Source organism: Equus caballus, chromosome 30 (assembly GCF_041296265.1).
Source record: "Equus caballus isolate H_3958 breed thoroughbred chromosome 30, TB-T2T, whole genome shotgun sequence".
NCBI classification, from domain to species: Eukaryota; Metazoa; Chordata; class Mammalia; order Perissodactyla; family Equidae; genus Equus; species Equus caballus.
The window spans coordinates 34,628,061-34,655,892 of NC_091713.1; the positions used below are offsets into that span (position 1 = coordinate 34,628,061).

Genomic DNA, 27,832 nt, shown 5'->3' on the forward strand with positions numbered 1-27,832 from the left:
CAAATAGCAGCAATTACATTTATTCTAGTTGATAAAATAGAATCATTAAATTTTTAATGATCTCCATACTGAGATTCCTTTCTTTCTTTTTTTTTTCATGCTTTTCTTCTGGTAATCTTGTTTTCTTTAAATTTAGGGCTACAGTGGCCATTTTGAGAAGAATTGTCCCAGTCAACTTTAGAGCTGATGGAAACAGGATAAGAAAACTGATCTCAGATCTTTGTTGTTGAGTCTAGAAGTGGAACCAGACTGTCTTCCTACCCCCTTCCTGCACCTGAGCAGCTCACCATCTCCAGAGGAAAGCACACAATTGACTTCATCTCATTTTCCAGGTACAGTCATGTGCTGCATCACAATGTTTCTATCAAGATGGACCACATACGTGACGGTGGTCCCATGAGATTAGTAGCATACAGCCTATGTATGTATCAGGCTATACCATCTAGGTTTGTGTAAGTACACTCTATGATGTTTGTGCATCCATGAAATCGCCCAACAATGCATTTCTCAGAACACATCCCCGTCATTAAGTGATGTGTGACTGTTGACCATATCTCTCATTTGAATACTCAACACAGCTTGGCAATCCTGCTACAATTCCCTAGCATAGTCATCTTCTTACTTTCTAAAAGGACCACTTTACTCCTCTTGTCTTGATAAGTCTTCTAAAATTTCTGTTCACTCCCAGCTGGTCATTTCCCTCATATTTATTTCGAAAACAGCAGTAATCAGACAGGACCTTTCTTATCTTCTCAGCGCTAAATCTACTACCACCTTGTATGTCAACCCCACTGCCATCTGCCTATTAGTCAAGGTGTCCCTACTTCTATGTAAGGCTGCTCCTCTACTTGTGATTGGAAGCCCATGTTTCTTGCCTTCTCAAGGACTTTGCTTCTGCAATAGTTTTCTTCTATTTTTCTTAGAAATATTTTCATCTCTAGTGGAATTTTATTTGACATATGAATATGCTCTAATATGTCCTGTTTCAAACAAAAGCCACATTTGACACCTATCTCCCTCAAGCTACAGCTCCATTTCTCTGATTATTTTCATGTTTTTATAGTTCTCTGTAGCTGGTCTCTCTCACTCACCACACATCCTGTCCTTAAATTCCTGCTCCACACATCCGAATCTAAAAGTCACATCTCTGTCTTACTCTGCTTGGACTGACAGTAGCATTCAAAACAGATGATCACCCTTTCTTTTTAAAAACAATACCTAATGGGTATATCAGTTATCAATTGCTTCACAACACATCACACTAAAACTCTGTGCCTTAACATAATGATTTATTGTTGCTCATGAGTTTATGGGTCTTCTGTGTGGGTTATATGGTTTCTTTCCTCATCCATGTGTTTATGGTCAGCTGCAGGTAATGTGGTTCTGCTGGTCTAGGCTGGATTCTTGCATTCTGGGTTGACTGGTTCTAGGATGGCCTCATCTGGGTTATTTCAAAATTGGCAGCTTTGCACACTTTGACCAACTCTATTCCACTAGCTCTGTCTATGTAGAAGGTAATAGTGCTGATTTATTGGTGGCAATCTTTGACTTTCTGTGTGTTTGTGTGAACACACAAATCTGAAACCTTTTTATTCCTCTACATTTCTGTAAATTGCATGGTTTTGTTTTCAGGTTCAATAGAAATGAGTAAGAACTTCATGGAGCCGTTTCTCATTTTGTAGTTTCTGATTGTGCAGAGGGTCAAAACAAGGATAGAGGAGAATTAAAAACATCCTTAGGTTATTTCATTTCTGTGTGAAGACCTGTGTGAACAGAAAAAGCATTTTAGATAAATACTTGTGCAAAAAAAGTCAACTTTTCTGTGACTGAGAAGCTATCAAAAATAAATGAGCTATCTCTGAAATACGTAAAACCTTTTTCATATGTAAATAAGGTAAAGTGGCAGCTCTGCCATCTGTGAGAGCATGAGAGTTCTTGGAAAATGACTCATTCAGTTAGGCAAAGATATGAAACCATATTTGAATGTAAAAATATGTGAGTTACAGAGAATCTAGGATGTTACGGATCAGCACAGACTCCTGCCAATGTGGTGTTTAGAATAGTTGTGGGGGTCATTGAAAAATTCACAAATACTGCAAAAGTGGATGAGAAAACTATAAGTAGTGAACACTGCTTTTTGAAATTGGTCTGATTTAGGATGTAGAATTAAATATTGAAGGGCCTACACAGATCATTTAGTTCAACAGCATTTTGTCTACTGAAACACTGAAAAAGAAGCTGAGGCCTAGAGGGATTGAGGGAGTTGCTAACGGGACGGAGAGAACTTTGGGCATAGCCAGGACTGGATGTACAGGCTGTTGACACTCAATCTTCATCCTCACCTTCCAGGTGTGGCAGCTCTTTACTGCTGAGAAAAGTCCTGCACTGATTTTAGTATGTTTCTATAATGTTGAAGGCCTAAAAACTAATGCTATCTCCTGTGCAGCCTCAGGAATTTATTAACTTGGGTGTTCCAGACAATATATTTGAGCTTTTTACATTAAAAAAATCGACATCTTGATGGTTTTCATGAGATAAGGTGTTTAAGGCAAATCACAAGGGTAAGTTTTTCAGAAGTATATCTTTTCACAAGAAAACTTTTCAAATTTGGGGTTTTACTTACTGCTTTGCATGTCTCACTCCGTGGGTTAGAGTAATTGAATCTCCAAATCTGTTTTGAGGTGGAGATCTTCTATGACTAACCTCATCTTAGAAAGGCAACTTTACTAGATACTTTCCCCTCCTTTTCCCCCTCAAAATTGAGGGACAGTGTTCCTAGGAAAGGTTACTACCCTTCTGATCGTTAATTGGAGAATCAGTTTTCTTTCTGGTAAATGGAGAAATCTTCCACATAAAACCAATAAACTAACCTGTTTGGTTTTCCTTGCCCAAAATGATGGGAAAACAAGCGGACTTCAAATTTTCTTCCTTTGACCTAAGGCGAATGTAAAATGGAATATTTCTGAGATTTAAAACCATGTGGTAGAATTTTAACTTTGTCTGCTAATGAGAAAGAATGATGCTAGTAATCTAGAACAGTGAGCAATTAGAGTCATTTCACTTTATATTTGGAATTGAGTATATGAAGTTTGGTAACAATGAAAATTTACTAATTAAATTTTGTTTGGACTGGAATTAAAATTTGTCTGCATGTATTATTGGAAAATCAGAATCCCTGGGATTCTTAATGATGGAAGCATAGAGAATTTTTAGGGAAGCAGCATGGTAAGTAATGAAGAGTGGACACATGGAAGTCATATTGCTAGATTGAAGCCCAGCACTGCTGCTGTTACTCAAGAAACTCCAGGCCAGTTCCTTAACCTCTGTTTCCCATTTTGTACAATGGGAATGCTAATGATACCCTCCACAATAAGGTTGAGATCATTTATACATTGCACTTAAAGTACCTGGTACTTAACAAGAAATTTAGCTATTCCTGTCTAGGCAACTGGGCTAATGACATAGTGTCTTAGTCAGTTTGGGGGGCTGCTGTACAAAGTACCATAGACTGGGTGGCTTATAAATGATAGACATTTATTTTTCACAGTCCTGGAGGCTGGAAGTCTGAGATGAGGGTACCATCGTGGTCAGATTCTGGTGAAGACTCTCTTCCAGGTTGTAGACAGCCAACGTCTTGCATCCTCATGTGACAGAAAGAGGGCTAGCTAGCTCTCTGGCCTCTTTTTATGAAGGCACTAATCCCATTCACAAGGGCTCCACACTGGTGACTTAATTACCTCCCGAAGGCCCCACCCCCAAACACTGTGACCTTGGGGATTAGATTTCAACATGCGAATTTAGATGGAGACACAAACATTCAGTTCATAACACATACTAACCTACTATATCTCCTGCGAGTGTTTTCTTCTTTTTAAGCCTAAACATCTATGCTAGCAGCTCAATTAATTATCATTTACGTTTTTCTTTTAAAAAACCGTACTTGAAAGAGAAGAATATCTGGTTCATTGAGTTTAGGCAGAGATGATGGTTATGTAACCCATTTCTCTTTTTCTATCTAGCTCTCTAGCCATCCGTTCATCCATCTGTCATCTATTTATATATCCATCCATTCATCTATCTATGTATCATCTATCTCCATCCATCTGTCTATGTATCATCTATCCATCCATCCATCCATCTATCTATCATCTATTTATCTACTTATCTATCCATCCATCCATCCAGCCATCTATGTATCATCTATCCATCTATCTATCCATCCTTCCATTCATCTATCTATGTGTCATCCATCTATCTATCTATTTATCTTTCTATCCATATAGCCATCCATCCATCTATCTATGTATCATCTATTTATCTATCTATCTCATCTCTCTTTCTATCTATGAAGTTCTTAGTATTCTTCTTTGAACTAATGGTAACATCTTACTGATTTTCTAAATAAAACCCTTGACATGTATACATTTTATATCTGCATAAGAGTCATGATTATATCCTCTTTAATAATGATCTTTTAACAACTGCAACTAAGAACACATTTTAAATTGATAAAAAGGAGAAGAAATTGAAAAAAAACCCTCATACCCACTGAAAAATGGCCAGGTCCATGTATTTCTGTTATATGCCCAAAAGTAATTACTCCAAGTTAAAAGACAAGATCATACCTGTTACCAGGAAAGCTGTAACAACTTTTTGTTTGTTTGCTTTTAAATTCAGTACGCATGTATGACTTACGTCACATTAAAATCTGCAGATGTCTCATAAATTTCAGATTTACATGTCAAATTTCTTGATATAAACATGAAACCATCAGCAACCAGGTGGCACGCACGCACCATTTATTGGACAATAGGGTGCACATTTAGTTGGTGATTCTGTAGTTCATGTGGATTTCTGGTTTCACGTCACAGACAACACTCAAGAGCTGGTTCATCACATTCTCCATGTACTTGCTGTAACTTCCATTCAGTTCTTTTATCTGCCCTTGTGTTTGTTCTTCTATTTCTTCTGAGAGACTGCTCTGAGATCCCATTATCTACCAAGATAAAACAGACAGAATTCACTGCACTGTACATCATATTAAAATTTAATGGTTTTATAAGTTAAATTTGTTTGGGCCTATTTATCAATGATGGTTCTATGGTGTACACATTATGTATTATTTTTCCAGAATTTTCTCAGAGAATGGGTAAAATTACCAACACCATGAGTGGGGTGGATAGACTTTCCTAAACAATGGAAGCTGACCATGGCAGTGCTTCTCTTCTAAGCTGACCCCCACACCGTGCAAATGGAACACAAGTTCACGATCCTCATACCATACACAGATGTTTTTCATCACATTTTTCATATATTTATAATAATTTCTATTCAGTTCCTGCATCTTGCCTATTGCTTACTTTCTGAATTAAAAGTAGAAAATAAAGTTGAAAAACATCGTGAAACCCATTTTTAATGGTTTTTAAAGGACAAATAACTGGTTTGACAATTTTTAAAGTACGTCATCTGAACTGATTAAGTCTTGTTTTTCAGGAAGATAAAGCCACCATATGCCCAGTAAGATACTCTTACGTGCACAGGTGTATCTTTTTGGCTAATAGATATAATCTTGAAAATTTTACTATAATTTGGATTTCTTTCAAATTGAGATATATGCATCCACTTAGTTACATTATAGTTTCAGACACGGTTTCATGTATCTTTCTGATTGCTTTTTCATTGGCAGGGGTGCCCAGGATTTCCATCATCTTCTCTATCCTCTTTGCTTCTCGATCCTGTAATGATTTGACTAATACATAATTTCACCAGGGGAGTGACCAATTTAAGGGGATTCTGAGGTGAAACCCTTTGTAAAGTTATCCTTTGCTAAAGCAAACAGACAGCTCCCAATTTACCTCCTTGGTAAACTCAGCCTTTCTCAAACATGGCAGGTTCAGGTGACATAGCTGGTTTTTGTTGGTTTGTTTTTCTGTTCTGTGAGTGTTTAGGGAAAGTATGCATTTAATTTAATCCAAGAGACTCCACTAATGAGAGATTCCTACTGCAGGGCTGATGGACTGTTCTAACTTCTAGACTCCACATAGTCTTTCTGGGTCCTAAACTTGAAATCAAATGCAATTGGGTCTATAAGGTTAAGTCCTTTTCTGTTATATAGGGGCTTCTGCTAATAGGGGCTTCCCAGTTCAAAGAAAATCATTTGGAGGAGATATAGCTTCTAAGACATCAAATAACTTTTATAAAATAACATTTTGATAAGTGAGAAGCAGAGACATATGCACTAAATTTCCCTTGTTAAGAAGTTTAAAAATAGAAGGGATCTGCTTACCAAAATAATTCTACCAAAATCAAACTTTTCCTTTATATCCAATATCTTAACTGAGAAATTCTATCAAACTCAAAAAAATTATTTTTCCTAAATCCAATGTCTTAAGTGGTGAAGAATTTAAAAGACAAACTGTTATGAAACAATTAGCCATTTTTCTTTGGAGTCATGTTAAAAGTAGTTATTATTAGGCTAGATTACTGCAATTATCTTGTGGGACTTTGGAAAAGTCCATCTCAAGCTTAGGTTCTTTATGTTTTAAATGTTTTATTCTTTATGATGAGGCTGTTGTAAAAACTCAACCAGATTCATGAACGCAGAGTGTGCACAGCAGTGCTGTTTGATAGAAATGTCATATAAGGCACAAGGCAAGCCATATAAACTATTTTATTTAATTATTTAATTAATTAATTAATTAATTCTTTTTGAGGAAGATTAGCCCTGAGCTAACATCTGCCACCAATCCTCCTCTTTTTGCTGAGGAAGACTGGCCCTGAGCTAACATCCATGTCCATCTTCCTCTACCTTACATGTGGGACGCCTACCACAGTATGGCTTAGACAAGTGGTGCCATGTCCGCACCCGGGATCTGAACCGGGGAACCCTGGGCCACCTAAGGGGAACATGCAAAGTTAACCACTGCACCACCGGGCAGGCCCCCCATATATAAGTAATTTTAAGTGTTCTAGAATCACATTAAAAAAGTAAAAGGAAATAGGTAAAATTAACTTTAACTATATATTCTGTTTAACCCAAGATATCCATAATATTATTATTTTAGTGTACAATCAATATCAAATTTGTTGCATTATTGTCTTTCATACTAAGTCTTTGTATTCTGGTATTTTACACTTTGCAGAACACCTTAATTTAGACGAGTTACATTTCAAGTGCTCAGTAGCGACAGGTGAAGAGGCCACCATTTTGGACAGTGCAAGTCTAGGGCAATAGATGCCAGCTACTTATCAGTTGTATTCTTTTTTTTTTTTTTTTTTGGTGAGGAAGATTGGCCCTGAGCTAACATCTGTTGCCAATCTTCCTCTTTTTGCTTGAGGAAGATTGTTGCTGGGCTAACATCTGTACCAATCTTCCTCTATTTCATGTGGGATGTCACCACAACATGGCTTGACAAGCAGTGCTAGGTCCTCACCCAGGATCTGAAGCTGTGAATCCTGGCCTGCCAAAGCAGAATGCGCAAACTTAACCACTATGCTACCTGGCGGGCCCCCATGAGTTGTATTCTTAATGTGCTTTTCTAAGACAGTATGATAATTTTCTGAAGATATTTATTATAAAGATGGTGTTTAGCACAGAAGCTTAGCACTGAGGAGTTATGAGTAAATGTTAGAGATTATTATGATGATTTTTCATTGCGTTGCTTGTGATTTTTAATTTTTATAATCTGTCTTACCCTTTCAGAAACATTGGAATGCCCTTGTAAAATAGCCCATAATCCTATGTCTCATATCCTGCATAATTAAATATAATATTATTTCTGAGTTTATTTAATGTGCAGTAATTTGAGTTTCTAGATAGTACTATACCAATGACTAACCATACACAATTTTAAATGGTCTTCCTTGGGAAGATTCCATATGTTTGTATCTGCAGATAGTGTTGATTTCAGCTATGTAGGAGCTTAAATGAGTGAATGTAAGCTCCACAAGCCTGGTGCACAGGAGGTGGTCAACACACATTTGTTGAGCAGATCTCCAGGTATCACTGAGAACTTATTACTGTGCTCTGTTGCTCTTGTTGGCAGAAGTCTGCTGCCTGAATGTTTGGGACATTATCTAAATTAGAAGATGATGGTCATGTGACATGTAATGGTACATTTGGTCAAAGGGTGCCATTTAAGGACTTCTCCATGTTAATTTCAAAACTTCAACGTTCAGACTGATGTGTCTAGCTTTACAGCATAACAACCGATGGTGCTGGTGAAATTTTTCAACGTTCAGTAAGTTTCTTTGTAAGTTATTCAAATATTCTAGTTTAAGGGAAGGCAAAGGTTTGGGTCCCATGCACAGTTTTGCATTCTCAACTGGTGGTTGCTTCGAGGAAACAAAATGCTTTCATGATATGAATTCAGGAAGAGAGATTAAAGATAGACAAATCTTCCATAAATCCAAGGCAACCATTTGCAGGTCTTCTATTTAGATTCATGGTCCATCGAACTCTTAGTTGCATTAACGACAGAGTTAGTGTTTCCACTGTAGTCCAGATTGCTTTTTAGCAGTGTCATGTCTTCTTCAGTAGAAGAAGGTAGGTTGGATAGAGATGATAAGCAAAGGGTAAGTAAATCTTTGATAAAATAGTATTGATATAACCCACTTTGGCTTACCTGCTTCTATTGATAAGTCATGGGACTTGAAAAAACTCAAACATTAACAAGCGCCAAAAGCAACGCAAAAAGTAAGGTGAAGGGGCAACACCCACAGCAGGCAGAACGCTGGCTTCTTGGGTCTCCTCCCAGATCTCTCACTTGCCCTGGGTTAATGATGATGAGACTTAACTGGAACAGCAATATGTCTGACATATGGAGGTCATGCCAAGGAAAGAAGATCTGTGCTAATGGTGTTACAATATGCTTGAAGTAACAGAGTTCCAAACTTGTTGACCCTTCTATGTGAGCTTTTGATCAACTAGCTGGAAAATTGGCTTAGAGCTCTAATTGTGAGAGTGATGAGGGGTTTTAATTATTCTCCAAAGTGGAGAACAAATGTCCTGAACCAGATTTACATCTTATGAGATTCTTCTGGAGAAAAAAAATATTTCAAGAAATTTAACCCAATCTTTTTCTAAAATTATGGTCCATTTTTTAATTAGTTTAAAAATAGCAATATACATATCACAAATATCCTACACAAGATAATAAAAGCTGATTGATATTAAGGCTGATCATTTTCTCAGGTCCAAATATGCCATGGTTATGACAGGACTCAATAGGAAAAATAAAGTCACAGAATAAATGCTAGTTATTCATTCTTTTAATGAATGTTTATTGTGTACTTACTACAGAGCAGACGCTATTCCAATGTTTAGGAAAACAACAGACAACAAAACAAATAACCCGCTATTTTTGGTGCTTACAGTTCAGAAGGAAAGATAAGCAATAACCAAAATTGTGAATATATAATACATGCAGTAGTGATAAATGCTATGACTGCAATGGGGAATTACATCCTTATTTTATGAGAGACACAATTTTAGATAAGGTGATCAGGAAGAGAAGTTAGCAACTGAAGAGAGATCAAAGAAAGATGAATATGTCCAAAAGAAGAGGATTCCAGGGAGCAGATATAGCATATGCAAAGACCCTGTGGCAGTGGCACGTTCAGTCCATTTGAGGAAGAACAGGAAGACAGATATGGCTAGAAGAGAACAAGTTGGGAGACAAAGCTAGTAGAAAATGTTACCAGCAAGCAAAGTAGATGTTGTATATTGCTCAAAAGTCATCTGGTATTTCCTTATGATTTCCTTTGCAACTGGCTGGCTTCATTCAACAATATTTTCATGAAAATATAAAGAAATGCTTTTTCCTATACTAGCATTTAAAAAATATCTGCAGTTTGCAGTAAACAATAAGTGCATGAAATTTTCAAGGCTGATAGGTTAGAGAGATAGCCAGGGGCTGATCATGGAGGGCTGTATACGCATATATGGACTTATGGTTTCATAATTCCTTGTTCCAAATATTGGTAGGAAGATTTATATTTTCTGAGTGGTCCACTTTATTCTAGGAAAGACTTTTTATTTTAAGAAACAGCCCACTGGAAAAGTTTTTCCTACCATGGGATCCAATTTATCAGATCCCACGTAAGCTCTGTGCCTACCCCCACTAAAATCGAAGATGTAAACGGAGAGATTCCCAAACTGCTTGTAGTTCGTCTTGCAATGTCAGGCTTCTGCACAGAGCTGTATTTATATTTTGACTGAGGCAAAAAGAAAATATCACATAAACTTCAGTTATGGCACCTGGAATTTAATAATTTCTTTTAGTCCACGTTGCAACACAGAAAGGAGGATGTTGGCTCTGAAAATTTCATCCACTTATTTTTCGCTATAAACAGCAGATATTTAAAAAATGCTAGTGTAGGAAAAAGCGTTTCTTTATATTTTCCTGAAAGATTTGTTGGATGAAGCCAGCCAGTTGCAAAGGAAATCGTAAGGAAATACCAGATGACTTTTCAGCAATAAGCAACGCAATCCACTTTGGTCATGTGTAAATCTTGAATTCATCACAGGAAACTTGGCCTAACATGCTCATTCGGTAGCATGAACAAGACTTTTTATTGATTCTACTAGTAAACATTAACAGATAATACGTTTTCTGAAGTTTTTTCCCTGCTGAAGCGTGTTAGTCAATCTGTAGTAGGAATAATACTTTGAACAATCCCTTCGACTTGTGTATTTGAGAATAGGATTTTTAAGATACACTGTGCATTAGATAATAGCTGTCGATTGACAGTTTATATGACAGTTCAAAAAAGCTTGAAAGTGAAAATGTACAGTCAGTACTAATGGTCCCCAAGTTACAATGGTTTGACTTATGCGATACTATTCAGTAGAGACCATGCTTGCAGTTCTCAATTCTGATCTTTTCCCGGGCTGGCGACATGCTGTAGGATCCCCTCTCAAGATGCCGGGCAGCGACAACCACAGCTCCCAGTCAGCCCCACCACCACGAGGGTAAACAACCCATCTGCTTACAACCATTCTGTCCCCATCCAGCCATCCTGTCCTTCACTTTCGGTACAGTGTTCAATCAATTACATGAGATATTATAAAATGGGCTTTGTGCTAGATGATGTTGCCCAGCTGTAGGCTAAGTTTTCTGGTAAGTGTTCTGAGCACACTAAAGGTAGGCTGGGCTAAGCTGTGATGTTCGGTGGGTTATGTGTTTTTACTGCATTTTTGACTTACGATATTTTTGAATTACGATGGGTTTACTGGATGTAACCCTATCAGAAGTTGAGGAAGCTCTGCAGTTCTGATAAGCTTAAGATTTAGTTTGATGTTCAGCCTTGGTTGAACTAGATGTGCTCGATCCAGTGCATTCCCTCACTCCCTCCCCATATTCTGCATTAAACCTTATGAATATTCATATCCTATAGACTATGCAGCGGAGAAATCAGTGCTGACCTTCTTACTTACCTTAGATTGTTTTAGTCGAAATTCCTTATCTCTCTGCATTCTGTACTGGTCGATTTCTGCCATCGCTTCTTCCTTAGCTTGCTTCAATCTCTTCCCTTTTCCTGAAAATTAACAGAGGCATAGAAGGAAGGATATTTCTTTTTAATATACGTGGAATTTCACACTTGATTTTTTAAAATATGGATGAGATACACATTATTTTATTTTATTTTTTTTGAGGAAGATTGGCCCTGAACGAACATCTGCTGCCAATCTTCCTTTTTTTACTGAGGAAGACTGGCCCTGAGCTAACATCTGTGCCCATCTTCCTCTATTTTACATGTAGGACGGCTTGGCTTGATAGGCAGTGCTAGGTCTGCACTTGGGATCTGAACTGGTGAACCCCGGGCCACTGAAGCAGAGTGTGCTAACTCAACCACTATGCCACCAGGCCGGCCCAAGATCCACGTTATTTTTTGACCATTTTTTTTCTAAAATGGCAAGCTTCATTAAAAAAAAATAGATATTTAAAATTGCTTATTTTTTCGATTGGGTTCTTTAAAACATGAAAATGACGACCTTCTTTCACACTTCCATGTTTAAGTAAAATATCTGCCCATTTACTCACAGCAGTAACAGCCAGAGAACAGATTTTAGCTGTCACTTACTCCAAAAGACATTATTTGGTCCGATTTTCTGTCCTGATTTGCTGCCAGGAATCCTTCAGTCCTCACCAACTGGATCCTATTTAACACTGGCAGATCTCCAAAAGCACTAACAAATATGCAACTCAGACTCTATCAAACCGACTTACAATTTTTTACAGCATTTTATTGGGATTTTTTTTTCTTACCATTTGTTGACTCTAGAATGTCTGATTAAGCCCCACAGCACATCAAAGTCAATATTTTTTTTGCAGTAGCTTTCTCTGAGGGGGACATGAAAGTGGTTGTAAAACCAATTGTTTTTAATGGCTGGGAGCTCTAGTTAAGTCGCTCTCTTTTCTTTTATTAAGAGCAAAGGTGTAAACCTTAAGCCAGCAGACAGTAATGTAGATGAAAGTTGCAGACAAATACAATGCTGTGGGGGTCATTAGCTAAGAACAGGACTTTTTGGACAAGCAGAGTAAGTTTGGGGGTTATAGACTAATATTAATTGCTGTTCTGTCCCCACCACCCCCAACCTTCAAGGGGTTAGGTACTAACGCTTTGCGATCATTAAAACTTTAAAGAAACTCTGAACTGTGTTAAAATGCTTTTTTCTCTGAGTCTATTGTCTTTCTATTTCAGTTAAATGCCTTCATTCTTTTGCCCACTTAATATAGTTTCTCTTCTCTGAAAATGTCTCTTAAGCTTTTGTTTATAATTTTTGTCGAGTTTGTTACATCGTGTAGATTCTGAACTGAATGTGTCCTCATTAAGCAGCATATTTGACATAAACTTTTATCTACCTGCTATCTACGTATAGGTTTTTATATGCCTTTGTTTTTAGGTAGCTTTGTAGCATTTGAGTATAGCTGGTTTCTCAATTTCTCTCTCTGCTAGATATGAGTCGCTTTGCTAGTCCCGTGTATAAATGGAATAAAGATAGATTCACTGAGTTATAAATTGAAATGTGTCTCTTTTAATACTTTTTACCCTTAGATAGGGGGAGTGCGTAGACCTCATTCAGAGCAGATATTTAGTTCTGTCTTTACTCCCTTTAAAATCCAAGGTCAGGTAAAAGTTAGCACTCTTCTGATGCTTGAGGCTCCACGGAACATTAACAGCAATGCCTACCTTCTTCCTACTTAATTAACGCTCATAACCATTTTGTATATACAGATTCCTTCATTCTCTACAGTTCTAACCATTTGGTAGCCACGGAACACGTACTATTCACGGAACAAATTGGTGATATGTTGGTAGGGGGAAAACTATTCTTTGATCCCCAGCCCTCTTTCATATTACTGCTTCTCATTCCTATTAGGACAAAAATATGTTTAAGATATCTTAACATTTTCTTAGTAATAATGGGCTGTAGGATACATAACTATTTTATAAAAAAATCACATAAAACATCATTACTCTCCACCTTAATTACACAATATGTAAAAATATTGGTTTCAAAGTCATGACTGTAGCACATAAAAAAATAACAATAACAGGCAAAGCTCTGCGCGCCCTACCCCTGAGCAAAATCCAGCGCTCCACTTACGAGGCTGTATATTAACTCCATCACACAGTGACAGGCTCAGAGTGTGTCTGTGATTCCCCGTCATGGCACCAGTCACCTGCTGGTTCTCATTCAATTAAATAGGAGAGCCACAGGGAAAATGCTGCTGGCACAGCAATTTTCTGGATCGACTCAGCAGCTGCCACCGTGTGAGAGCCCGCATATGCTACACCTGATTTAATCCAGTGGAAGAAACTGGAGCCTGAAGGCCGCTGTTTTGCTAGAGGTGAGGCAAAATGAGTGTACCGAATCCACTCCTATTAACCTCCAGCCTGCTCCTCTGTGTACGATTTCCAAATTTTAAAATTGTACTTCTTTCTTCTTGAGCGTTTTTTAAATGCTACTGGGAACCAAAAGATGTTCATATCCCTGTTTTTCAATACTTTCTGTATCGAACATAAGGGTGACCACATAGCACCGTCCAAATATGACCATCAACTATTTGGTTCTTAAGTTCCTTCAAGGTCAGGCAAGCTTATCAGGACAAATGTTCTGGGTTTTGGTTTAGAAAATGTTGTTATCTTATGCATCATGATTTTAAATCCTGGTAAAGCAGCTGCTGCAGAGTGATGCCGGAAAGGATGGTTTTAATTTACCATCCATTATTCATTCAATAATTATTGAACACCTACTATACATAAATTATGCATGGGCTTAGACACAGAGGATAAAGAAATACATTTGATATGGTCCTTGCCTCCAGTTGGCATAAATACAGTGTATTTTGGAAATATGTACACGCTGTTCCAGCTTCCAAGAGGAAAATTACAAAATACGTGAAATTGTGAAGAATGCACAAAATCAACTCTGAAAACAGAGGAACATAAATCTTGGTTCTATTTGTTCCATAGCAGTCAAAAATCACAACATTTATGGAAACTTCTGCTACTAAAATTCTAGAGAATCTGTGCTTGCCCTCCACTCCAATAGTCATGTTATGTCTTATGCTAACAGATTAAGTCGAAAACATAAACAAATAGACCCAGATATACAGAACTGGACTCAGAGTAGGCTGCCAGGGGAGGTCAGGCAAGATCTCTATGGAGGGAACCATTAAGCTAAATAGACTTATAAGCCTGGACAGAAATGGGGATGGACAGTCCATTTTGGGGATTAGAAAAAGGGCAAGAAGATCTTTTCTAAGATATTTTTGGGACCTCTTTGTAAATGGTTCCACCTTAATAAAGTCATTCATTTTTCGACATGTGGCTTGTTATGCAGATATGTTCTATATTCAACAAGTCATTACTGAGATATATTCCGTAGGATGTTTCTGGGAGGAAAAGAAGAGAAAGATGTCTGGATTGATCTGCAGTTGATTTGTGGAGAAAGGATTAAAAAATCAATTCTGAGCGGGTTAAAACTGAACTCTGTGTGGAAGGCAGAGGGCAATGCTTAAAGATGGACTCCTGCCGGCTTCTTGGCTGGGAAAGGCCAACTGAACTGAGTCTTCCAACAGGCAAATGAGCCCTGGGAACACAGAGAACCCTACTCTGTTGCTTGGATTGCTAAATTGGTTCTGGAACCTTCTCCTGATGAGAAAGATGGGTTTTCATTTATCATTTCAGAAAGGCATCAAAATTATACACTAGGCACTAGTACAATAAGGTATTAGAGGCTTTGTAACCTTAAGCAAGTTATTTAGAGTTTCTGAACCTGAGTTTTCTCATCTATAAAACAGACCTAATAATCTACTGCAAAGAGTCCTTAGAAGGATTAGAAAAACATGTTTATGAAGTGCTTGATGAAGAATATTCAGTAATTTCTAATCATTATTAGAAAACAGGCCCATTTCCTGGGGCCTTTTGCTAGGAAGGAAGGCAGGGTAAAGAGTGAGTTTGAGAAGACCTCAGGCCGTCACCAACAAAACCTCTGTAGGCTTCCGTGAGGACACGCAAGTGGAGGTATTCATAGGACAGCTGGACAGACAAATTTGGAATCCAGAAGAAAGGTCTGAGAGGCAGACAGAGATTGGCATGTCAATCATCCGGGTTTGTGTACATGCCAGTCATAGTGATGGGGTTTGGGCTGAAATCAAGGGGGAGTGTACAGAGGAGGAGAAAAGAGGCCTAAGGTCTCCAGCTTGGGGAATGCCAACATTCGAGGGATGAGAGAAGGAAGAGGAGCCTTAGGAGGAGCCTGAGGTCAGAGAAGTAGGGGAAACCAAACGAGAGGAGAGAACACTCAAGGAGGATGTGGCCAACAGTATCAAATATTACTCGGAATGTAAATAAGAGACATTTAATCAACCAATATTCCTGGATGTCAACTATGTGCCACACACTGTTCCTGGTCTATCAATACAACTGTGAAAATCGTGAAGAGACAAACTGTCAGCTCTCGTGGGGCTTGCATTCTGAGTGCAGTCGAGGGAGATGGCAATAGAAAGCAGACAAGAGGTGTATGATATGACAGGGATGATGAGTTCCATGAAGAAGAAGAAAGAAGCATAAGGGATAAGGATGTGGTGGCGGGTCCTCATTTAGATCAGTCAAGTGTCTTGGAAGAAGAGATAGATGAGCAGAGACCTGAAGGCATAAGGCAACTAGCCATGCAAATATCTGAAAGGGAAGAACATTCTGGGAAGAAGGAACAGAAAATGCAAAGACTCTGAGTGAGAGGGTATTTGATACATTCCAAAAACAGTAAAAACACTATCGTGACTGGGTCAAAGAACAGAATGGGTGAAAGTTAGATGCTATCAGAGAGGCAGTACTGGGGCCAGGTCACATAGAGCTCATGGGGCTTGGAAAGGATTTTGGTCCTTGGGATGCTAAATCCGTGAAGGATTTTCAGCAAAGGCGTAGCATAATACTACTGATGATTTAAAAGGATTTCTTTGGCTGGTGTGGTGAAAAGAGATTGTAGGAGCAAGGGAGAAGCAGGAAGATCAGTTTGAAATCTATTGCAATGGTTCAGACAAATATTAATGATTGCTGGAAATAGTAAAGTAGCAGAGGAATTGGCAAGATGTTATCTATATTTGGAAATCAGAGTTGGTGGATAAATATGAGAGACAGTGATGAGTCATGATGACTCCAACATTTTATTTTGGAGGTGGAGTCAAGAATGCAGTTTAATTGAGATGCCTGTTAAACAGCTGGTTGCAATGGTGAGAAGGCTGATAAATTTGGACATCAGGGAAGCAATTAGAGCTGGGAATATCAAGTTTGGGATCATCAGCAGGAGCCGGTATTGGAAGCCATGGGATTAGATGTGATCACCGAGGAGGTGGCTGCAGATATGGAAGAGAAGAGGTCCAAATTGGGGACCCAGCTTTAGAGACTGGGAAGATGACAGCAAGCCACCCATGACAGTGGTGTCAAATGAGAGAAGACTTTCAAAGATGAAAGAGGGATCCAACTGTGACTGAGATATTGAAGTAATATTGGGTTTAGCAACATCGGTGGTCTTGGCAAGAGGAGCTTTGGTGGAGTTGTAGGGACAAAAGTCTGATTCAAGTGGGGTCTGGAGAAAGTGGAATAGAAAAATGTAGACATGGGGAATACAAACAACTTCTTCGAGAGGTTTTCACTGACAAAGAGGGATAAGGAAAATAAGGGCTCAAGACGGTCAAGTGGATTTGACAGTCCTAGGATGCTGTGGGTTGAATTATGCCCTTCAAAATGATGTGTTTAAATCCTAACCCCAGGGACCTGTGAATGTGACCTTATTTGGAAATAAGGTCTTTGCAGATGTCATCAAGTTAAGGTGAGGTCATACTGGATTAATATGAGCCCTATATCCAATGACCAGTGTCCTTATAAGGAGAGGGAGATTTGGACACAGAGACATAGAGACACAGAGCAGACACACAGGGAAGAAGGCCATGTGATTACAAGAGGCAGAGACTAGAACGATGCAGCTCCAAGCTGAGGAATGCCAAGGATTGCTGGTAATCACCAGAAGCCAGGAGAGAGGCAGGGAATGGATTCTCTCGCAAAGCCTCTGGAAGGAGCCCACCCTGCAGGCAACTTGTGTTTGGACTTCTGGCCTCCAGGACTGTGAGATAATACATTCTTGTTGTTCTAAGCCACCCTGTCTGTGGTAATTTGTTATGGCAGCCCTGGGAATCTAATACAGAGCTCGGTGAGAAAGAGAGAGACACGATGTCAAAGAGTAGGTATCCAAACGAATGCACCACCTGACAAAAATATGCATCAACAAAACAGAGGCCATCTTGATTTGGTATGAAAACAAAGGGCATATTGGAAATTTTTGGAGATTTTTCTCTGTTAATGATAACCATTTTTATTCTGTTCTACCATGCTGAAGGAAAAAAAAACACCTTTCTTGGCTTTTGGGGGTTGTTGATATTATAAAACCAACCTGGTTCAAAGAATGCTATTATTTTGCTCACCTATTACAAACATTGGAAAAAGTAATGTTACCAAGAGAACAAAGCAGCAGCCTCTCCTGGAGCCTGTGACTGTGACACAGTTTCTCTGCTGACCCCCTTCCTACCCTGTTTCTTTGGTGTTGCCTTTTCCTTCTATGTTCCTTGTTAAAAAAATCATAGGTAGTTTTGTGTAGATCCCGGACTGAATATAAGCAAATGCTATTAATAGATGAAAATGTTCTGTGGTTGTTATTTTAACAGGACCCACTCGAAGAAATAAAAGGCCAATAAACCTACAAATACCCCATTAGTCTGTGGACTATAAAGAAAGAGGAAGAATTTACAAGCCTACAAAACACACAAGACAGGGCTGTGAAATTCTAATAGAACAACTTTGATTTTATTAGTTTATTAAAAGTCATGTCTTCATGAATCAGAACATTCCCTTGCATCGTGAAGAATTTATTAAATCAAGGTGCTTGGGTAAATAATTTGGAAGATCTGCGTGTTAGAAACAAATAGGCAATTAGCTATTTAAAAAAAATATTGGTGGTTGGCATCCTATAGACCCACAAAAATCAACCGCATTACTTTATTAGCTGATGCATTATCTAAGTAGAAGTATTTTCTTAAGTATTTATTTTGCACCAAAGTATAATTCAGAGGACTTCAAGGAAGACCAAGCTTAAGAAGTCAAGGGGATTCCACCATTTTGTTGTATTCTTTGACAGAATTCTTTTTATTGAGTAGTGGGAGAATATTCATAGCCAACATTTGTGGAGCAACTGTTATGTACCAAGTGTTTTTTTAAAGTCTTTTATAAGTTTTAACTCATTAGTGGTGACAACAACACCGCTAGGTAGATACCGTTATCTCCATTATGAGGCTAAGGAAACTGAGGCACAGTGAGGTTAAGTTAACCTGCCCAACGTCACCCGGCTGGTAGGAGGCAAAGCTGGTTTGAACCTAAGCAGAGCAGCTCCAGGAAGTAAGCACTGACCACACTATCCTGATGGAAAACCCTAGGAGTGTCTCCTCCATTTTTATGAAGATGTCTATAGCTTTTAGAACGTGTTTAACATACCTGCTTGTTCGGTTTTTCCCATATCCAGATTTGAACATTTACATTATTGACCACGTCTTTGATCTCTACCCTGTAATGCAATTCCTCATTCTGAATTAAACGCAAATGCTATTTTCTGCAGCTGCCAAAGTGGACAGATTGAGTGTTGATTTGTGGGAGAGGCTGTGGTGTACCTTTGGAAATAATTCGGAGATGTGGGTTCTTTACGTGATGTTTTCTTGCGTGTATTTGAGCATTTCAAAAGAACAGTGTCAATGCAGAGCTGTAGGGTTTTCTAGGCTTGCAATAGGTATAAATGAAATGAATCCTGCTCTCATAGAAAGTCATAACTAAATGTAAAAAATATCAGGTGTTTCAGAGAAACACAAGTCTGTTCCTCCTGTTGATGCTGGTATCTTGAATTTCTAATCTAATTCTGACCGAAGATACAATTCAATTCCCCAAACCTGGAGTTGCGGGGCAGGTCTGAAGTTCTGCTGTAAAATTGTCACTTGTCTTGGATGAACACACACACTTTTATGTTTTGATTAGTGAAGAATTTTTCAGGCAAAATGTGTTAACTTCAAGTTAGATAATTTAAAATAGTGCCAACCTAGTGTGATTCCACCTAATTTCAACCAAACAGTAAGGATGTGTTGCACACAAAAAATGTGTGAGTGTCTTAACTAATAAATATAATTTAATCCGTAATCAGTGAATAGAGGGGAATATCTGAGCTTTTCTAGGCATCTCTCTAGGAGTAGTCCAGGTCTCACCCATCATGGGAGAAGTTGACCCAGAACTTGCAGCAGTTGTGAACAAGAATGAAAATAAGTTGCTCTATTTCACCCTTCTATTGTTATTACTTATAGTAATATGCGAGTATACATGTTATGTAAGTTAAAAAGAAAAATAACTATTTAGTTCGTACTCACTATCTTACACATCGTTTTCCGATCATTAAAACATCTTGGCCATATATATACATAACTTATGTTTTTATTTTAAAAAAAGGAAGGTTGAAGCTCAGAGACGCTAAATAACTTATACAAAGACATTTAAGAAAGAGCCAATGCTTTTTCTACTCCACCACCTCACATCCCAACTTTTCAAGCCTGTTCACAATCCACCCCACTCCCCCAGAACACTCTCTCCCAGGAAATGGAGAGTGTCTTGAGAGTAGGGACCTGTATATTCCATTTCCAGAGACCTAACAGCCTTCAGGAGGGTTCCTGACACATTAAGTCCACAAACCCTTATCTGTAGCCCTTAAGGCAGAACCTTTATACCACCTACCGTACTATGTAACAACTTCACTGGGCTCTGAGGCTGTCCTCCTTAACGGGATATATTAACATTTTTGCAGCATACTGTATAAATACTGCCACCTTATTAATCTTGTGTTTTTCTAAAACAATTAACATGTGAATTTCTGTTTCTCTCTCTCTCTGTCCTTCTCCCTCTCCCTCCCTTTCTTTCTTTTTTGAATACATACTCAGGAGTCCTGCTCTAGCAGAGACTGTGGGCAAGCTTCTGAGAGGCTTTCAAAGAAATGGATTTAGGAAGGAGAAAGTGCTCATAGACCTTCGACAATGGTGTTCCCTAGTGTGATTTTTTCGGTTCTCATTCTGAATCTCTATTCTGCCTTCATATGTCAGATTTTCAAGTGAATCTCTTTATGGAAAAAAATAAAATGAAATACATGGGTTTATAAAAATGATGCCTATCTGTACTTCTCAGGTCATTATTCCTTTCTCTTTTTTTCCATACTCACTTATGCATTTCTCTCACTGAAGAATTCTTTAAGGAAGAGACTAGGTTTGCTCACTCATGTGTATATCAAAGTGGCTTGGACATAGTCGGCACCCGATAAGTACTTATTGAATTAAATAAGTGAATGGAATAAGAACTAGCAAAATATGAGATGAGTTACAAAACTAGATATAGAGATAATATTTTATTTTGCTATAGAATGCTTAAGAAGTGAGTACGATGGGTACTGTCATTCACGTTGTAACTATAAACTGCTGACTGCTGATGGCTATGTAAGAAAACACCTCCTACCCAGTGAAAACTGTCCTCGAAGGCTGAGCTTTCTGAGGCGAAGAGGACAGACTGACATTCTCTGTAAAACTGAGTGCAGAGGTTAGTTGTTGAAATAACATGTGGAAAAATATTTTCCAAAATGTTTTTACAGACTGAATGTTTACTATTACTGGTTGAGTATTTGCTTGCATATTTATGAACAAAGACCAAGAGAAAAAGTACACAAGTACTTTAAGTTACTGGCAAATATATTGAACATTTTGTATACAAATGATACAATATGTAGTTTCCAATACTGACTTCTGAGGAAAGGTTGTCCAAGGACAGCGTATTTGCTAGAGGAAAGGAAAAGAAACTTGGCTTTCCTATTTATTATGAAATCTAAGGCTAGATTGTTCTGAGGAGTTCCCACCTCCAACCTACCTCCATGATTTGCAATACTTTTCTTCTCTAATGTCTTTCAAAAAGGAGAGAGAATTGGTAAAAATCATTCAAATTATATGATAATATTGATTATTTTTTTTTTTTGCTCGGTATTGTCATTTTGTTTCTTCTATAATGAGGAAGCAAAGGTAACATAAATATCACAGCTTAAAATAAGTTGGTCTTTTCTGGAAGTTTTAAATGTAGTTCAAGAAATTTGAATAAAGATAAGGGAGTTTTCTATACTGTTTTAACCAGCAGTTCTGGACTGCTGTGTTTTTTAAAATTACTCTGCATTCATACGTTTTGCAATCATTTGCACGGTTTCTTGTGGAAAAAGAAATTGAGAAGTAGTTCAACTTTGTCTTCATTATCTTCCTGCCTCCTTTCCTCTTCCAGCACCTCCATGTGGAGTCTTTCCCTTTTTTGTCGTTGATGCCCACATTTCTGAGTGTTCAGGAAATCAATTTGTCTTAAGAAAAGAAAATTATTTGACCTGTGGTCAAAAACCCCAGTGGGCTGAGCATACTTCACTCCCGACTTTCCTCTTCCATTACAATGTGCTGTTCCCGCGTCTCACTCAGTATATTTAATCAATTTTTCCAGCACCTACTCTATTCCTATCACTGCATTCATCCGAAGATTTACATATGCAACACTTTTAAGACATGACCCCCATCTTGCTCGACTTCGAATTAATTGCAGTGGCAGGACATGTAATTAGAAAGAAGGTAAATGACACAAATTATTACAGATTAATGATATGATATGAAATGGGATAGTCCAGGGAACCTGAATTAGAGTTGTAGATCTGTAACATCTTAGTTTATTTATTATAAAAATTACACAAATTTTGTATTGTAGTTGAGATCTTGGCTTGGGAATCAGACTCCACCCAAACCCTGTCTCTATCCTTTATATGAACTTGGGCAAATTGCATAATTTCTCTAAGCATCACTTTCCCCTTTTGCAAAAAGAGTTGGTGTGAGGAGTAAATAAGCATTAAGCATGTTGCCTGACACAATATTTTCTGTTTTTAAAAATATGACCTTTGTAAAATTATAAAAAACTCTCAGTTTCTACATACATCAAATAGGAGTAACAGTAACACTAAATCCATATGGATGTTGTGAATATCAAAAAGGATAGGAAGAACACTGAAGTTTATCGAGAACATTCTATGTGCAAAGATATAGATCATGACTCAATAAAAAGTTAGAAAATGAGAATCAAGTAGAACTAGATAAAACATTGGAAATTAAAAAGCCATCAAGAGAGGGATGAGAACGAGCTATTGACTATTTTCACAATTTTACGGAAACAGAAACTGATGCTTACAAAGGATCAATAACTTGCTCAAGTTCACTCACCAGTAAGTAGATTCAATCTGGAAGTTGTCTATCTCTTAACCATTTCACAATATTGAGAAACTGAGGCGTGGCAGCCTTAAGGAAGTTGCAGAGAAAGGGCCTAAGCTTCTGTCTCCATCGCTTCTATGTCCATTATCATCCCACTTAGCATATGACCTCTCAAAGGAACTTGAGTTGGGGAACGTCGCCCCCACTGCAGTGATGGGGATCCTAGGACTGTGTAGTTTAATGAACTGGCCATGGTCTCACGGAGAGTGAGGTGGAACCAGGGTGTGAACCAGAGTCTGCCTGCTCCTGAGGTCCGTGCTCATCCCACTGCATGACCCTCATCTATTTTGTGACGAATCCCTCACAAGTCAGACAGAATGGAGACTTACTCTTCTTGGCTTCCTCTAGCTTGTCCTTTGCCCTTTTTTCTGCCTGAAGGAGCTGTTGGATCCCCTGAGACTGGCTGGTCATGGCAGCCTGCTTCAAGTCGGGTAGCTTCTGTGAAATCTGCGATGCCACAGTCCATTTATCCTTACAGAAATCACCACATAACTCAGACTGTTGTGTCAACAGTGAGTTCTAAACACAGCTGTTCCAAAATGGCCTGATTGGGCCAGATAGCTGGGCCCAAGGAGATCCCAAGGGTGGAATCCAGAAAAACAAGTTCAGTCATTGTGAGGAAGCTGAGAACTTATCATTTCTGCCAACTTCAGCTCTTCTATATGACATTAGGTGACTTGAATGGGCTGTTGAGTCTACTTGTAATAAATGAGTAAGATCTCCTTCACAAGATTAGCTTCCCTCTTCTTCCAAGAAATATTAACTTGATTATTAACTGAATTTTTCTTTCCATTTACAACATCTTTCTCTGTTCTTTGTCCAGGCCATTCCAGTTTTAGGTCTTTTTTTCTCTTTGTTTCCAGTGATTCAATTATCTGCTTGGAGCAAATTTATTAACCATTTGCTAGGAAGGAGATTTCCTTTCTTTAAGCACAGAAGACAGGCTAGGAATCCATTCTTTTCTTTTCCTAGGCCTCAGGTGACAGGAAGGAAAAGATTTCTTTGGGCATTGTGTTGATCTCTAGTGATGCTGCGATGCCACAGTCCCAGGGAGAGCTTAGTGCGGTGACTAACGCAGCATTAAGGGAAATTGTAACTGCAGCGTTTGAGGTTAAATTAAAATCACCTGAACACGCATTTTTTCTATTACTCTGTCCTTGTACCGGGTGTCGTCCTGAGACAGTACAGTAAAATCCGTCTTCCTTGATTTGCTTTGATCCCATAGTGATCGGACAAATGAGAATGTTGGTCACAGTGGAAAATCATAAAATATCATTTATATGTATTGAATTTTTTATTTGAAGTAAAAAACTTATCTTTTGACTTATGGCCAAGGCTTTTTTCCCTAAAATGACCTGAAGGTTGGAGTTTCACATATCATTGCTTTCATAAACTGCACCTCTAACTGCCTCATCTATAAATAGCAGGTTTGATTTTTTTGGAGAGGTGCACAGATTTCAAGATAATTGTGAAACAATCTGAGAGCTAAATCTTTTAAGGTTTTCATGATAATTTCTCCCTAATAGTTTAGAGTGTCTCATGGTTCATACCTATATCACGACATTATACACACATCACATTTAGCAAATCTTTCCAGAAGGAACAGCTCTTTTTCATAGGTACACCTTTCTTTCTTTTTGCCTTCATATTTAATCAGTTTATAAAATTTGTTTTTTATTGCATAATTACAATAATTAGTACGACTGGCATAAACAGATATATGAACAAACATGGCTCTTGGGAAACACGCTTCAACCCTAAGAGCAGAATTGTGAAGGTGACCTGAAAGGAGTCCATTAGCCTCAAGTTCAGCCTGTCTCAGTATCAGTTAGAACTTCCTTACTAACTGAAACAATGCAGAACATTAGCGATTTCTCTGAATGGTTAAGTGGGGATTGTTATAAGAAATTTGCTGTAATCTTGTACCAACAGTATTTATTGAATATCTCCCATATGCAGTCCCCTGAATGAGGCCCAGTCGTGAATCACACAAGAAGGATAATTCAGGTGGATCGAGACTGTTGGAGAGGCATTAGGTAGGAAGGACTTGGTGAGAAAGACGATTCTTCCTACTGGAACAGAAAGACACAATGTCTCTTAAAAGCTTGAAGAGACAGATATGACTTTGTCTTGATCTGGACAAGGTACTTAATTAGATTTCCACTAGCAAAGGTGTGACTAGTCCACAATAAACATCTTCCTGCCCTAATTCTAATCCTTTCCTGTGTGCTTCACTGTTTTCATTCAAATCAGTTTGCATAAGTAATAGAATATGGATGTGCATGTATTTACATCATCTTAGAGGACGTTATACTTTGAGACATTTATTTAGAACAGAAAATATATATTATGTGAAATATAAACATCCTTCCTGCCACTGCCACAAGGTCATGTACATCAGTGATTCACATTGCGACTAATTGTACTATAAGCAAATTCGAACCCTCAGAACTCAGCAATGCCGTGATTAAATTTTGGTCTGACGAAGTTCTCAATCTCCTACTGGAATCCTGTATGTAAACTCTGATGGTAGTTATGACGCCTTTTGAATAACGAAGAGGTTCAACTGGAACAGAAGAATCACCCATTCGGAGTTGCCACTAATACAATAATATTGTGAGGCCCTTTGTAAATACCTGTAACTAGTAACATATCAGTGGCAGAAAATTTTAATCATAGTTCCTTTAAGATCACACACAAAATTTTTCATTTTATGACAAAATTTATCCTTCTCTTTGTTTATTTAGTTCAAGAGTCTTTTCCTGGCACAAAAATATAGACAGGACATTCCATGATTCCACTTGACAAAAAGATGCAAAGTAGAATATTTGGGAAAAATCTCTACTTACACAGGGCGAAAGGCCTGGGGCATAACTCAAAGTAGGGAGTTAGAGTGGCTCTGTCTTCTCCTGACCCTCCAAGGATTACCCTCCTCGTGAGAAGGAGGGATAGAAAAATCCACCCACAGGCAGAGAAAGATGACAAGGAAGCTTCTCATCTCAGCCTGGGATCTGGATGATAAAAAATGTAACTACAAGTCTACACTTCTGTGGGTTTCAAATTATACTACCAAGGTCGTCAGTAGAGATAACCACGCTGAACAGGACCTTAGGACCCAAACTGCAAACGAATGAGAAGGTAAAGCAGAGGAAAGATGGGCAGTGTAGCGGTGGGTAGAGCCAGAAGCCTTTGAACTTTCTATGTATGCAGCGGACCATTTTAATACTAATGGGTTACTTACTATAACTGACTTATTCCTTTTTTTTAATCAAAGCTAATTCCTGATGTGACTTTTTGTTCATAAAAGTTACCCTTTTAAGGATAATCATACTTTCAAAAATCTTATCTGTTGGGGGGCCAGCCCCGTGGCGCAGCGGTTAAGTTCACACCTTCCGCTTCTCAGTAGCCCGGGGTTCGCTGGTTCGGATCCCGGGTGCGGACATGGCACCGCTTGGCAAGCCATGCTGTGGTAGGCGTCCCACATATAAAGTAGAGGAAGATGGGCACAGATGTTAGCTCAGGGCCAGTCTTCCTCAGCAAAAAGAGGAGGACCGGCAGTAGTTAGCTCAGGGCTAATCTTCCTCAAAAAAAGAAAAGAAAAAGAAATTTTATCTGTTAATAACCTAGATTTTGAGTTTGTTCTTTAAATATTTGGTATTGTTGAGGCACCAACGAACAAGCATTTCTTTTACTGTTTGCTAACAAAATACCAACTGTGTTCCCAAACTGGGTCTAATACTTTACTATTAAAATACACATTTCCATCTGTTAACTTGTCTGATTCTCCCAGGAGCCCTGGGCATGGGCATTATTAGCACGCATCACATTGGTTTTATCAATAGGACTCCTATAAAATAAGAGGGCTAGTGGTCAGGAAACTCTGGCTCAGGAAACCCGAGTGACAGGCTCAAGGTCAAGTGGCTCCTAAGGGAGAGGACGGAACCATCTCAAGGTCAGTCATCTTTCCACTGCACAATGCACTCTCTCGCCCTGGGAACAGATTCTCTCCATATTTCTTTGTTCTTGATGAAAAAGATGAGAAGAAAACAAGGAATATCAATTGGCATTTCCCTCTGTGTAAAACACTATTAAGTTTTGGATCAGTGAAAATGTGAGGTGCTCAAACAATCGATAACAAAAATATGAAAAGAAAGTGAGATTTGGCTTAACGTAGGTATCCTTGACTATGGAAGATTCCTCCTCAGGAATGCTCATTTTAAGCAACTAGAATTCTTCTCATTCTTTTTCTTTTTTAATGCTTTTTGGTGAGGAAGATTGGCCCTGAGCTAACATCTGTTGCCAATCTTCCTCTTTTTTTTTTTCTTCCCAAAGCCCCAGAACATAGCTGTATATCCTAGTTAAAGGTCATTCTAGTTCTTCTATGTGGGATGCCACCACAGCATGGCTTGACGAGTGGTGCGTAGGTCTGCACCCAGGATCCAAACTGGTGAACCTCAGGCAGCCGAAGCACAGTGCGTGAACTTAACCACTCAGCCATGGGGCCAGCCCCAAGTTCTTCCCATTCTATTTATTTGGGAACTTTTGGTCCAGTCTTATTGTTTATAATATTCTATTTTATCTTTCTCTTTTATAACTAGAAATTAAACCAAATAGAATTTTATTGAATTTGAGTGTTAGAGATCATTTTTAGTTTCTATGTTAATGGAATCTTAACATTGATGATTTCTACATGTTGCCATATGAGACACAATTTACTGATACTATTATTTATATTCTTTATTATGGCATATGATGTTATTTTGTTATTATTTTCAAAGATAAATTGAGTGTTTAGTTATACATTTCTATAAAAATTCCAAGGGGTGGGAGGGACTTGGTTTTTCAGATGAGTTAGAGCTATAGATGTATTACTTATAGTAACTGTAAAAAGGAAGTGTAAATCAGATGGTGTA

The 27,832-nt window shown here is 38.3% G+C and overlaps 1 protein-coding gene and 1 long non-coding RNA gene across 4 annotated transcripts in view; one reads left to right on the top strand and one right to left on the bottom strand.

Moving 5' to 3' along the window:
* Positions 1-23,450, bottom strand: ATP6V1G3 (ATPase H+ transporting V1 subunit G3). Of its 3 annotated transcripts, XR_011434200.1 has the most exons (5): positions 23,249-23,438; positions 11,438-11,538; positions 4,797-4,996; positions 2,871-2,935; positions 1-1,763 (listed from the first exon to the last, which is right to left on the bottom strand). XR_011434200.1 is itself a non-coding variant. In XM_070255843.1 (4 exons), exons 1-3 carry the CDS (start codon positions 23,328-23,330, stop codon positions 4,823-4,825), a joined length of 357 nt encoding a protein of 118 aa, XP_070111944.1. In that variant the 5' UTR covers positions 23,331-23,438; the 3' UTR covers positions 1,274-1,763; positions 4,797-4,822. The 3 variants fall into 3 exon arrangements, 2 of the variants coding, with proteins under 2 accessions (XP_070111944.1, XP_001493182.1); XM_070255843.1 differs by lacking the exon at positions 2,871-2,935 and having other exon boundaries at positions 1,274-1,763; XM_001493132.5 differs by lacking the exons at positions 1-1,763; positions 2,871-2,935 and having other exon boundaries at positions 3,515-4,996; positions 23,249-23,450.
* The window catches only part of LOC102150107 (uncharacterized), a 50,802-nt gene that overhangs the window by 3,776 nt on the left and 19,194 nt on the right, over positions 1-27,832 (top strand). The window contains exon 2 of the long non-coding RNA XR_289959.4: positions 137-332. This is a non-coding gene — a long non-coding RNA (uncharacterized lncRNA). The remainder of the gene's footprint in view (positions 1-136; positions 333-27,832) is intronic.

Excerpts from the sequence above, each read along its gene's own strand:
- ATP6V1G3 (XM_070255843.1), bottom strand. The coding sequence starts at position 23,330 with ATGACCAGCCAGTCTCAGGGGATCCAACAGCTCCTTCAGGCAGAAAAA. Across the intron at positions 11,539-23,248 it reads GCTAGAGGAAGCCAAGAAGA|GAAAAGGGAAGAGATTGAAG; the intron begins GTAAGTCTCCAT and ends GTTAATTTTCAG. Across the intron at positions 4,997-11,437 it reads TTCGACTAAAACAATCTAAG|ATAATGGGATCTCAGAGCAG; the intron begins GTAAGTAAGAAG and ends TTATCTTGGTAG.